The following is a 13,355-nucleotide window of genomic DNA, read 5'->3' as shown; positions in this document are numbered from 1 at the left end:
AGCTGTTTGTCCAGAGAGCAGGAGGAATAAAAGTCTGATGTCCGTCTGGTCGACATCCTTCAGATAAACCTGATCTTACAGTAATATGTGACATAACCACAAGTATTTGCTTAAAATGAGACAATTTAAACATGGAAATAGAGACTTTGTTCAGTTAGGGTTTATAGTTTCTGAACGACTTTCCTGGTTCCAGAACAACATAAGTTTCCAAATACAGACATGTTTTTTAATATCTTTATTGTAATTTCATGGAATTAACACTTTTTTGTTTTGGTTTATGTTTTTTTACAAAGTTCTGAAACAAAAGTTTAAATATATATATATATATATATATATATATATATATATATATATATATATATATATATATATACATATATATATATATATACATACACACACATATATATATATACATACACACACATACATATATACACATACACATATACATGGTATGCATACACCAGGTATATGCACATATATATATTTTCTATATCCATCCATCTTCTGCCACTTATCCGGGGTCGGGTCGCGGGGGCAGCAGCCTAAGCAGGGAAGCCCAGACATTCCTCTCCCCTGCCACATTTGCTAAGTCTGCGGAGGGATCCCGAGGCGTTCCCTGCTTGGGACAGAAAAGAAGGAGACTGTTACTGTAGAGTAGGGAATGAGTTTCTAAAAAAAAAAAAGAATAAATTCAACAAAATTAAGAAAACATTAAACGTTTTACTCTGTTTTGTTGTTTGTTCTTGATTTTTATATAAATTTGAGGTTATTGTCTGAGGTTCTGCCGCCTTGTTGTGTCCTGGATTTGGATGTTCAGTCCTGCTTTTGTTTGTGATTGACCTAAGGAGTGTCTAAAGTCTGTCCTCGAGGGCTGCTGTCCTACAGGTTTTCCATGTGTCACTGCTCCAACACACCTGACAATAAATGGATCTAACAGCTATTGATGTTCTGCACACTGACTGATTAGTTTGAGTCAGGTGTGTTGGAGCAGGGATACAACATGCATGATGACCCTTGAGAACTGGAGCTGAGCACTCCTGGCCTAACTATTTCAGATTAGTTTAATGTTTGGTTTATTGTTATTTGTCTTATGAGACAAATATGTTGTTGTTAAAACTTTGATGATTGATTTTTTTCTCCTGAAAGTGACAGTCAGCCTTTTCCTGTTTGCTTCTGACAAAAAAAACACAGCTTTCTCCTCCAATCCAGCTGTGAGATTCCTCCTGTATGTCTGCAAAGTAGGAGTGAAAATCCTGAATCAAGCTGGTGAAATGGTCCACTAGTGCTTTGTCCACAGCTTCACTAGTAAGAAAATCATCCACCTGAGGGGGTGCACAAGACCTTCCCCACATCGCTGCTTTCTCCAAGAATTTACCCACCTTTTTACACATGTTCAAAATACTAGTGTCTGCAGATTGTGTCCTGGAACAAAGTGGCAAGTAATCACGAAGTCAATCAGAAAGTAACTGCAGCTGGTTCTGTCTTCCTCAAGACTTCTGTGTGCAGTAGCAGTCATCTCTATTCAGCTCCCATGTTTTTCCAGAGACAATGAAACCAGTCTTAAGGCATTAAGTGACACTTATGACGGTGATTGACAATTGATGAAATTTGGTTAAGTGGGATTTTCATGGATTTACTAAATAGTGAAAAACTAAGTGTAAAATTCAGTTCAGGGAATTATCTTTAATAAACTTTTTTTTTTTTATTCTGATGTCTTCAGATGCTTTGTTTCAGTGAGCATTTGCCAGACCTGATATAAAAAATTAAGAACTTGTTCTTGTCCTTCAGTGTTGTGGTGTAGGACAAACAAGGACCGAAGTGCAGACTGGATGTGGATACTCAGAAGGGTTTATTGTTTTCCTGGGCAGAATGGTAGGTGGCCAGGCAGGCAGGTTGACAGGCAGGCAGGCAGGTTGACAGGCAGGCATGCAAGAAACACGCTCTGGTGACAGAACATACCATTGTTAGGCAAGCTGTTTAAATCCTTATGCAGAAATGCTGCAATGGCCGAGAGCTGTTATCACTTGATGATACAACAATCAGGCGATGACTGGTGAACTGAGCTGGCCTTTTATCTTGCTGCTGCTGATTTCCTGATGAGAACCTGGTGTGGACTTGGTTGCCAGGGAAACAGGCACACCCACTGCAGCACAGGTCAGAGCAGGAACCACAACATTCAGTGTTTGGGGAAAATATTGCAAAAGGCGTCATCCCTACAGTTAAAATATTATTCACACCTTGGTCAATTATATAACCCTGTTGAATGCTTGAAATGCTGAATACAGGGTGAAAACAGGTTCTATGGGTCAGAGTTTTGGTAACATAAATTATCATAAATAAAGTGCTTTATTGTTATTGCAAACTGAAAAAAAAAGGAAAAAAACCTGCTGAATATTTCTGAAATGTGCATAAAAACACACATTGACTATAGTCTATACAACTCCTGGTCCCAGTACTGTTGTACTGTGAAATGGACCACAGCTGGAGTGTGTCATGCACAAATCAGCATCCACGGCAGCCACTTAGCAATAATCTGTGAGACTTGAAGAATCTTTGTAAACAAAAAACTGTTCAGTGTTTTGATTTAAATAACTAATTAGTTTAAGGTCCATTAGAATAAGAAGCCTTTTCATTGTTTCAGTTGTCATTTTAAATGTAGAATTGTTCTTTTCATGATCACTCACTGAACTCACTAAATTCATGCAGAATCTCATTTTTTGTTTGTAGTTCAGCCATGGAGCTCATCTTTGTGTTGCTGATGTGTCTGGCTGGTGGCAGTGCTTCCAGCGCCAGAGAGTGGGCTCACCATGGTGCCCCTATGTTTGCTGACCTCACTGTGCAAGAGATGAAAAATGTACGGAACTACCTGCATGGTATCCCAGAAATGAAGCTCACGCATGCCCGTAACAAAGCTCTGAAGAAGAACAGCATCTTGCTGATGGAGCTCCATCTGCCAAAGAAGCACCAAGCCCTGAAAGCTTTGGACCGTGGACAGGCCAGACCCCCACGACAAGCTCGCGTGATCGTCCAGTTTGGCAACCAGACCAAGCCCAACATTACTGAGTACATTGTGAGTCCTATGCCCTTCCCGATGTCCCACATTGTCAAAACCTTCAAAGGGGACAAACCTGTCCGCTTTGAGTCAAGGCCAATCACTTCAGTAGAGTATGGCCACCTTGAGGACAAGCTAAAGACTATCGCAGAAAAAGCTCACAAGCTCCTGTTTGAGACCACAGGAGGGTTTTCTTACAGTAACTGTTCTGACCGCTGCCTGACCTTCTCAGACATCGCTCCTCGTGGTCTGGGTCCAGGTGAGAGGAGGACCTGGATCATGCTGCAGAAATTTGTAGAAGGCTATTTCATTCACCCGATTGGATTTGAGGTACTGATCAACCATCAGGATTTGGATCCAGAAAAGTGGACTGTTGAGAAGGTCTGGTACAACAGCATGTATTTTGACAGTGTTGAAGAACTGCAAGAAAAGTATGAATCAGGAGAAATTGAGAAGATCAAATTGCCGGATCATGATAATGAAGACTTTTTCTCCACCTACGTACCCCGAGGTCACAGCAACACGCCCACTAACATCCATGGGCCGAAGCTGGTTGAGCCCCAGGGCCACCGCTATCACATTGACCATAACTTTGTTGAGTATGCTGGATGGTCGTTTGCCTACAGAGTCCGCTCATCAGCTGGGCTCCAGGTCTTTGATCTCCGTTTTAATGGGGAAAGGATTGCCTATGAGATCAGCCTCCAAGAGGCTGTTGCCTTCTATGCTGGAGATACTCCTGCTGCCATGCAAACAAAGTACATTGATGCAGGCTGGGCGATGGGCAGCTCAACCTATGAACTGGCACCTGGAATAGACTGTCCAGAAATCGCAAGCTTTATTGATCTTTACCACTACTTTGACACAGACAAACCTGTGCTCCATAAAAATGCTCTGTGCGTGTTTGAGATGACCACCGCCATGCCTCTGAGGAGACATTTCAACTCTGATTTTGATGGAGGATACAACTTCTTCGGGGGGCTAGAGAACACTGTGCTGGTGATGCGGACAACCTCAACGGTTTACAACTATGATTACATTTGGGACTTCCTCTTCTACCAGAATGGAGTGGTGGAGGTAAAGGTCAGTGCGACTGGATACATCCATGCTACCTTCTTTACACCTAACGGACTTCAATATGGCTCCAAGGTGTACAACTATGTGCTGGGTAACCTGCACACACACCTGGTCCATTACAAAGTGGACCTGGACATTTCTGGTGAGTATTATAGCTTTGTAGCTGCCTATTTCTAGGTCACCTTCAAATCAACCTGCAAGACATCAACCAAGCCATCAAGCAGGAGGCCAGAGCTCAAATCCTTCTATGTCCCTGCTGTTAAAATCTGCTACTTCATTAAGCATAAACATGATCTTTGCTCAGAATTGATTTACCTTCATGAGTATAAGTCAATATTAAAGATGAAGTTAAAAAGGGATAACCTTTTAATGCCCAGTGCATCATAATTCATCCATCTCTTTGTGAAGTACCTTACGCTACTAAATCCAGTTGGGGGGTTCTGTTCCAGGCCTTGCACAGTGGTTCACCTTCATAGGCAGCCCAGTGATTTAAACTGGGGTATTCTAGATCCCAGCCAACCTCTTAAGATAAATGCCTAAAATGTTACTCTATCGGCCACATAAGTTCCCGTGGTAAGAAACCGTACATATATGCAAATTAACATGTTTAGATTTATGAAAACATTTTATTACAGGACGATAAAACAAGATTCTGACTGTTATTTTTTTGGTCAGGTGTATATTCAGAACAATAAAACTACTGCATATTACAACAGGTGCATCGTACAGACTGAAGCATACATCAAGTTTTCTTAATGTAACTCATAAAAAAAGTGTTGCTTGCATGAAAGGCTTAAAGTTGAGACTAATTTTAATCTTTACTCTCATTACAACAACATTTACTTGCAGTGTTTTTCCTAAACACACTCTATCCCAGTGCTGATCAGCTCCTGCAGATCAGGGATCCTCAAGGCCCAGTGTCCTGCAGGTTTTCCTAGTGTCCCTGCTGGAACACACCAGACTCAGACTCTGACAATCTCTGCACACATCCGCTAAATACACATTGATTTGAATCAGGTGTGTTGGAGCTGGGATGCTTGGAAAACCTGCAGGACACTGGTCCTCAAGGACCAGGACTGAAGATTCTGTTTTGTAGCTATTTTGTTTTCTCAGAGCTATTTGGGATCAATGTTACATGTAAAAGATACATTTATTTTATGGTCCTTTCTATAAAATAACCTTTAATGTGATGCAAAGTGGAATGTTTAAACACAATGTATCCCTGGATGACTGATTTCTTTAAACTCTTTGTCTTTATTTTGACACAGGTCAGAAAAACAGCTTTGAGTCGATCGATCTGAAGTACGTCAACTTCACAAATCCATGGAGCCCAAAGAATTTCATCGTCCAGTCAAAACTCCACAGAACGGAGCACAAGACTGAACGATCTGCTGCCTTCCGCTTTGGCAAAAAGTTTCCCCGCTATGTGCACTTTTATAACCCCAATGAGAAAAACAAATGGGGGCATCAGAAGGGTTATCGGATTCAGTTTAACTCACATGCACACAGTGTCCTTCCAAGAGGCTGGAGAGAGGAAACTGGCATCAGCTGGTCAAGGTAACAATCTTTCAAATAACATGATGAACTACTCAAAACCATGTTGTCTTGTTTTCCACTGCTAGAAGCCGCTTTCCTGAACACATTTCCCCTGATAAAGTCCTAGTGAAGAGTTAAACTCATGACTAAACAAATGAAATATCAGTGAGACTGAAGAGTTTCATCTCTGTACTGGGGTCAGATATCCAGTAGAAATAAAGCAATTTACCCTTCAGTATCTTTCTTGACTATTTAGATGTTGGCAACCTTTATTAACCAAGGCTTTTGAGCTCTGACAAGTGAGAGCAAGAACCTAGTTCATGCTTCTCGTGGAGGATATAACAAGCTTTAGTTCACCACAAATTGAAGGAGCTCATTTATAGGTATGGACTGTATGAATTAATGACATCTCATGGTAAATATGGGCATGAGAAGTTGTGAATGTATGGTGGCCATCTGCAGCCAAAATTCTTCCATCAACAAAGATATGCGAGTGTAACCACTGTCACAGGTGCAGTGATGACTGTACATGTGTTTTATTCTCTCTTTAAAGGCATTACTGATCCCAAATGGAGCTCTAACACATATTAGTTTTATCCTATTTTTCGTCATAGTTAGGCTATAGGGGGCACTTTCACTGTCCTTATAAGGATGATTCAGGAAAGACTTATCCGGTTTTTCACTGGAAACTCCATTTCAGTACAGAAAAGAAACAAATACAAAAGATAAAACTGTTTTACTTTGATGTAAACAGGAACAAAAACAAAGACTGCTCACCGTTAAAGAAATTTATTAATAAAAATAGCGCACAAATAAATATTTAGCTCTGTTGTAATGGGAAAACACCATTTCAGAATCTCTGCACATACATATCATACAGGTAAAACAGAAAAAGGTCAAGTTCAGACTACACAACAGATATTAAAGTGAATAATGTGAATATTAAGCTACTTTTAGTTTAATTCTTTTAGAAAGACTAGAATCTTTTAAGTAGACTGTTCGTGAAATTGAGTCTGAGTCAGACTATTAAAAGAATTTTAAGTAAGTCTGATTTTAAAGTATCAAGCTCAACAAACTTGACTCAGCTTCCTTTAAAAAAAAAAGTGCAACATATAAAAACTCAAAGACATGAAAAAATCCATCTATCTTTAAAAATTGTGTTTCTGATCACTTTGATAAATAGCAGATATGTTTTTCATTTCTTAGAATGAACCATTGATATATACTTGCTGTGGGTCCATGTACATGACAGTGTCTCTGAAGGACAAACAATTCTGCATGAAGTAAGAACTCGCTCGGCTTTAAAACTACAGTACCAACTTTGTTTGAAAGATGCTGGAGCACTGTTTGGGAAAAGTAACACCTTAAGGGTGATTTATGCTTCCTTTATGTTGTATTTAGTTACATTAATGTCAAACATTACTGCTCTCATATTTCATTGTGCGTTTACATGGACATGGATGTCCACCAGAGGGCAGTGCAGGAGTTCCAGCTCACCTCCGATTTGCTATATCAGTTTTAATCAATAGTAAATATGGTTGTGACGGCCTTGCCCTAATCATTGTCTTTATCTGTATTGTGGGCGGTTCCATACATCAGTGCACCTGGCTGTAGCGCATAGGCCTGTGGTTTTCTGCTCGCACTCTCTCTCAACCCGCAGCTTGGTTGGTGGTTTGTTCAGACACTAACTTGCAACCACTTTACACCACTGATTTCCACTTTTACACACTGCATACGCATACTTTTGCTCTTTTCTTTAATAAATATATTTTTGTGTATAAACAGCGTGGCTTTCCCTCATAGTTGTCACGGCCTTCCACTCGGGTCGTGACAATGGAGGTCATTAGAATGTTCATTTTCAGAAAAAGACATGAAAAAGGCAGCTCATTGATGGTGGTTGATTGTGTTGCCATTAAATACATAGTGGGTTTTTCTTCTTTGTTCTTTTTGCGGCCTGCCAATGAGCTATACTGTTTAATACTTTCAACACGTTTCATTTGATGCTACTGCGTTTTTCCTATTGAGTATGGACCGCAACAACTGCAAAAACTGATCAAATTCTGCACATAAATGACAAAAAAATGGACAAAAGCTCTGTCTGTCTTTAGCATAGAGCATAAATGGGCCTTTAAAAAGACAACTTTGTACACAATATTGAAATAGTTACCTGAATTACAGTCATGGCAACACCTGAATCCACTGGATTCACTCACATGAAAACAGCTTCATGTCTGGCAGAGGTTTAGCCACAGATGGTCACTCTACATTTACAAATGTGCTTGGTGTTTGAAGTCATTGCTATACCAGTCTTTACCACTAGATACCACTAATTCTAACATACTAATCTTAATTCAATCACACGTTAACAGCTTCAATAATTCATTTAATTTGGTTAAACTATTAAGAGTCTCTGTTTGTTTCACATAGTCTGAACTACAAGAAGTAGGTGGAACAGCTCTGATGAGAAGGTTTCATCCATTCACCACACGGATTACTTACTCTAACAGCTCTTAAGTTGATAGTTTGTTTAATAACCTGGCTGGCTTTTTGTTACTGATTGTTTTGGTTATTAAATCTTCCAGATATCCATTGGCTGTGACTCTACATAAAGAGAGCGAAACCACCAGTAGCAGTATTTACACCCAGAATGACCCTTGGGAACCTGTCGTGTCCTTTGAAGACTTCATCAGCAATGAGGACATAGTAAACCAGGTGCAGCCTTAACACATATATACAGTAGACAGACATATTACATCACAATGCAAGTCAAACATAAAGATAAACGTCAAACTGGAAAGCCAAAATGGTGAAATGGCAGATGGGGGAGGGGGTTTGTGTAAGGCTTCCAGCATAGTTACTTCAATTTTATTAAATTGCCCCTTCCCATTAGAAAGTGCTCATCAGTTCTGGTCACAATAACATACAGATAAAAACCATTTGATTTGTGTTTATTTTGGCTGATTTGTGTACAACACTTTGTTTCAACTCTTGTTGTTGTAAAGGTCTTTATAAATAAAGTTGAGTTGAGCTGAGCTGAGCTCTGTTCCCTAGTAATGTCTGTTCATGTGTGTGCAGGACCTGGTAGCCTGGGTGACGGTGGGCTTCCTACATGTGCCTCATTCAGAGGACATCCCCAACACAGCAACCCCCGGCAACACCGTGGGCTTCTTCCTCCGACCTTTCAACTTCTTTGATGAAGATCCTTCTCTGGCATCTAGAAGTACGGTCATCGTCCGGCCGGGCAAGGATGGCAAACCCAAGATCCAGAGATGGACACCTGAGGTCGTAGGTCACTGTGTGACAGATAAGCCTTTCTTCTACAATGGCACTTACGCAGGAGTCTAGAAGTGTCCATTTATTACACTCATTTAGATTTATTTGAAGTAATGTCGCATTTCTGTTGGGTTTTTTATGTTTTCATTAAATCTACCTTATGATCATAAGAAATCTTTCATAAATCTCTTTAAAAGGGAAGTATATACTGTGTAAACACTGTTTTCATGACTTTTTCTATAAAATGTAAATGCATGTACATTCACTCATGTTTGTTCTAGTTCTAGTTTATTTGCCTGATATTAGAAAATAAATGTTGAAGGCCTTGACCCAGACCAGCTCGAGCTACACCTATGAGCAGCCAGTCAGAGTAGGAGATGCTTTGAGGTTTCTAGTAATCCCATGTTGGGTCTCCATGGATGAGATTTAACAAGACCGAGCATTCAGGATACAGAGCTGTTTGTATCCGCCCTGCTTGGACCCTCTGCCTGCCCCCACGGTGGGAGACACAACAGGCCTTATAAAGCAAACAGCAAAAGTCCGGATCCTCCTGAGCAAACACTTCAGGATACCACCTGGCTGTGTGGTTGGCCTGGAAACCCAACATGTGATGTACAGAGTCAATGCCTCATGTAACTACTGTGCTCTGTATGTACACACTCCTGAAAGTCATTCTCCAATAAATTAGACTGTTCTGTCGCGTCTCGCGTGCTGGTTTGACTCAGATTTACCAAACAGTGATGAATAAGCAGATATGTTTCCCTCTGCAGATGCAAGGTGTGAAAGTTTTTAGAGGAAAAGTTGATTTGTGTGAAGAGTAAATAGTGGATCCGCTTTAAGGAAAAGGAATTCAGCCAGAAGGTGTTGGCAGAATTCTCACAATCAAAACCCTGTTTTATATGTGTGTGCTGACGTTTTACAGTGAGTGTGCTGAAAGCTGGATGAGAGCTGAACATGCACTTCCTGAATGGACAACATGAGAGAAGAGGACAACAAATAGAAGCTAAAAAACCAAGACTATTTACAAGCATTCCTGCTGGTAAACGCTTAGCAAAGGTCTTGACATCACCACTATAAAACAGTACTGAGCTTAAAACACAGTTTGTTCAGTTTGTGTAAAACGCTGCAGGGTGTTTGTCATTTCAGGACAAGCAAATGACTGAGAATATGTTCCACAATACTGATTAACAGATATATTGTGTATAAAGCCTCCACATACAGACTGTGTTCAGGTTTTTCCACTCTAAAACACAAAGACATTTCCCACAGCAGCTTGTGGAGCATGAGAACTCCTGCAGGGTTTGCTGCGGAGAGGCCTGGTGACTCTGATGGCGCCTTGATGCCATCTACTGGTTTCTTTATTAATAGCATTGTTGGATCCTGAGACAATGCAGAAGAAGTCAAATTCAGAGGCTGGAAATAGGAACTAGTTTTAGGTTTTCTTTATATTCTCATGGAGGTACTAAAAACCCCAGTCAGGCATTAACAGGGCAGCTGTAGACCTCTGGGGTCTTGTTGTGGAACAAGCCCAAAGGTCATGGCCTTAGCACAGCAAGTGGTGTGCATGAAGGACGGTAGAAGTCACACTTGTTGAAAATAACCAGCAGATGAGATATTTGACCAAGGTTGCAAAGGTTACTTCATTGAAAAGATATGATTTGTCTAGGTCATCGTTCCCCCTAGAGGTACTGAGAGACACTCCAAGCTGTATGTGAGAAAATTGAAACATGAAAAAATATATCATGTAAAATGTAGATTTCTGCAATATCAATAAAATCTGAATGTACATTTGTTGAGTAATCAGTTTAATTCATTATATCAAACCTCCAAACCAGGATTTCTGACTTATTCTGGTCAGACTTTGTTTAATCAGAGAAATCAGGATTAATTTTCCTCCATTTAGCTGAGTGAATGAAGAATCAGAACTGCAGGTTTTTTTTTGCTTAGAGTAAAATCTCAGTCTCAGCTGCTCTTTAAATGAGGAATTTGAATTCTCAATTATGAACTTTCCGGTGTAAATAATTGGATGAAGGCGGTTTGATTACATGGTATGTGATAAAACAGTTCATTCAAGTGATTATGGCTCACTTTCAGAGGGGGAAATTCCTGGTCCAGAAAGTAAAAGTCCTGCCATGTTTTTGGATCTACGTGTACATTTAGAACAGGTGTTTTCACTAACAGGCTCGTTTACCTGGGAAATAAACTCTGCTCATTAAATTCAGCTGGTTTGGTCGGACCAGCTGCCGGACTGGACTTTTCTGGACAAGGAATTTTCACCTCTGATCATTTTGGAAGGGTTTATTTCACACCAAATGTGGAATTAGGAGCTGCAAAAAGTTGGTCACAGTGGCATTCAGAGCATGAAGGAATATATTCTTGATATTTACTTTATCATTACCTTATTCATATTTACTCATTTGTATAGAGCTTGGCAACAGACGTGATGACGTAATACGGTCTGGCACGTAAATAGTAGGCCGGCAGAGGCCAGGTTATTAGAGCAGTGATTTTTATGCTGAACAACTGCTGTCAACCAAAAGCTAAAGCGTTTCTTTTATTCATCTATCAAAAGCCAGTTGGTCTGAACCAGCCGATTAACGTGTTGCTACGGTGACGTCCGCAACCAAGTGACATGAACTTATTAGGCGAACTACGTGTGCAGGCAGACTAAAATAATGCATATATATATATATATATATATATATATATATATATATATATATATAAATTTTATTTTATTTTTTTTCATAAACTCTCTTCATCGGTCCTCACAAGTTCTGCATTCTCAGCAGTTGAACGAGCTTCCTTTCATGCAGCTACATAGGCTGACTTTGTTCCAATAAGGAAATAGTCATCAATTGCTTTCTTGGTTTACCCACCAACATATCTGCGGAGGTAGTAAATCTCCTTATCTTAAATGTTCTTCTGATCAACCAGTGTTTCAAAGGAAAGTTTCCAGTCATCATATTTAAGTGGGCCCCACTGAATGCTGAAGGTTCAGGTGTAGGAATTCTGTTGGCACTTAAAGCACCTGCTAACACTTTGACGAGCTCTGCCGTACTCTCATTTGCGGAGGTGGGCACAGCTGGTGATGCAGTGGAAATATCCTGAAGTAGAGGATTTGTAGGAATGGAAACTTTGGTTTTGGCTAAGGTGTCGTGCTCTATTTTGTCTCTCTGCTCTCCAAGATCATCTTCTATCATTTGCACCTGCTTATAAACTTCCATCCTTGCTCATGCTGCATTGAGAGCTTTTACATCTTCCAAATGTTGTATCCTTCTGTTTTCCCTCCAGGGTTCTTTGTAGAGTTGTGTGCTCCTCTTCAATCTGAGCTCTCAATTCAGCTTCTTCCTCTTCTCTCTTTAACCTCAGTTTCACTTCCTCTGCTTCCGATTCTAAACGACGCTTAATGACTGCAGCTTCTTGGTCAGCAATTTTTCTTTTAACCTCAGCTTCTAACTGCTGTATTTAAAATTCTTCTTTCTCTTGTTCTTCTAATACTTTCAGCACAGCTTGGCTTTCAGCAACCTCAGCAGCAGCTTCTTGTCGCCTCTCAGAGGACCAGCTCGAATGTTCTGATGGTCCCTTCAGTGCAGAAGAACCTAAACTTGATTCAGAGCTACTAGAATCAAAGACAGACCCTGCTTCTGGCCACTCTTGGTCACCCTTTTCTGGAATCTTCCCTTTCAGTTGCTCTGAAGCTCTGGATACAATGAACTTGGAAATCTCTGCACACAGATCCACCTTTCGACGAGTTTCCTGATCAGGAGATGATATTTCCCGTAATTCATCATAAACTTTCTGGACATCAGTAGAAAGACTTGTGACATCCCCAATGATATCATGAAGCAGATCATCAGATAAAGGCTCTTTTCTTTGTGATAGGGGTTGATTTGCATGTTTAACGTGGGCTTTCCATTTGTCATAAATGTAGCCAAACCTTTGTTGTAGCGATTTGTTCATACATCTTGCATTGCTTTGCCCTTCTCTGTTAGAGTTCGAACCCTTTTCTTGGCCGATGTGCATTATCTTGTTGAGATTCAGCACCATCATCTGACTTAGGTTCAGCATCATCATCCTTTTTACCATTTCTTGGTAAATCTTTAATGCTAACATCGTTTTCAACCTGCTCACTTGACTTGGGCATCTTGTTACCTTAGTCTGCCTGTTCACTTCAAAACACTTAGGAAATATCAATTTTCTAATGGTAAGTTTCATTCACTTACTATGTTCGAGAGCAGCCCAACAGTAAATAACTTTAGGTGTATCAAAATAAAAGCACAAATACTTTACATTTCTTTAACTCTGTGATAAATGAAACTTAAAATTCCTAAGTATTAACTAATTACAAAGCGAACACAAACATACAATATTTGAAATTAAACAACTATTATAAACGACATGGTTACACCAT

At 40.0% G+C, this 13,355-nt stretch overlaps 1 protein-coding gene across 1 annotated transcript; it reads left to right on the top strand.

Moving 5' to 3' along the window:
• Positions 1-2,740: 2,740 nt before the first annotated feature.
• On the top strand, positions 2,741-9,013 carry aoc1 (amine oxidase copper containing 1; the record flags this gene model as incomplete). The annotated part of the gene is made up of 4 exons (XM_079260013.1): positions 2,741-4,274; positions 5,401-5,689; positions 8,251-8,380; positions 8,744-9,013. 4 exons carry the CDS (start codon positions 2,741-2,743, stop codon positions 9,011-9,013), a joined length of 2,223 nt encoding a protein of 740 aa, XP_079116139.1.
• Positions 9,014-13,355: the final 4,342 nt, after the last annotated feature.

This window comes from Telmatherina bonti (genome assembly GCF_933228915.1).
Source record: "Telmatherina bonti genome assembly, chromosome: 20".
In the NCBI taxonomy this organism is placed as follows: Eukaryota; Metazoa; Chordata; class Actinopteri; order Atheriniformes; family Telmatherinidae; genus Telmatherina; species Telmatherina bonti.
This window is presented reverse-complemented; position numbering and strand designations above follow the sequence as displayed.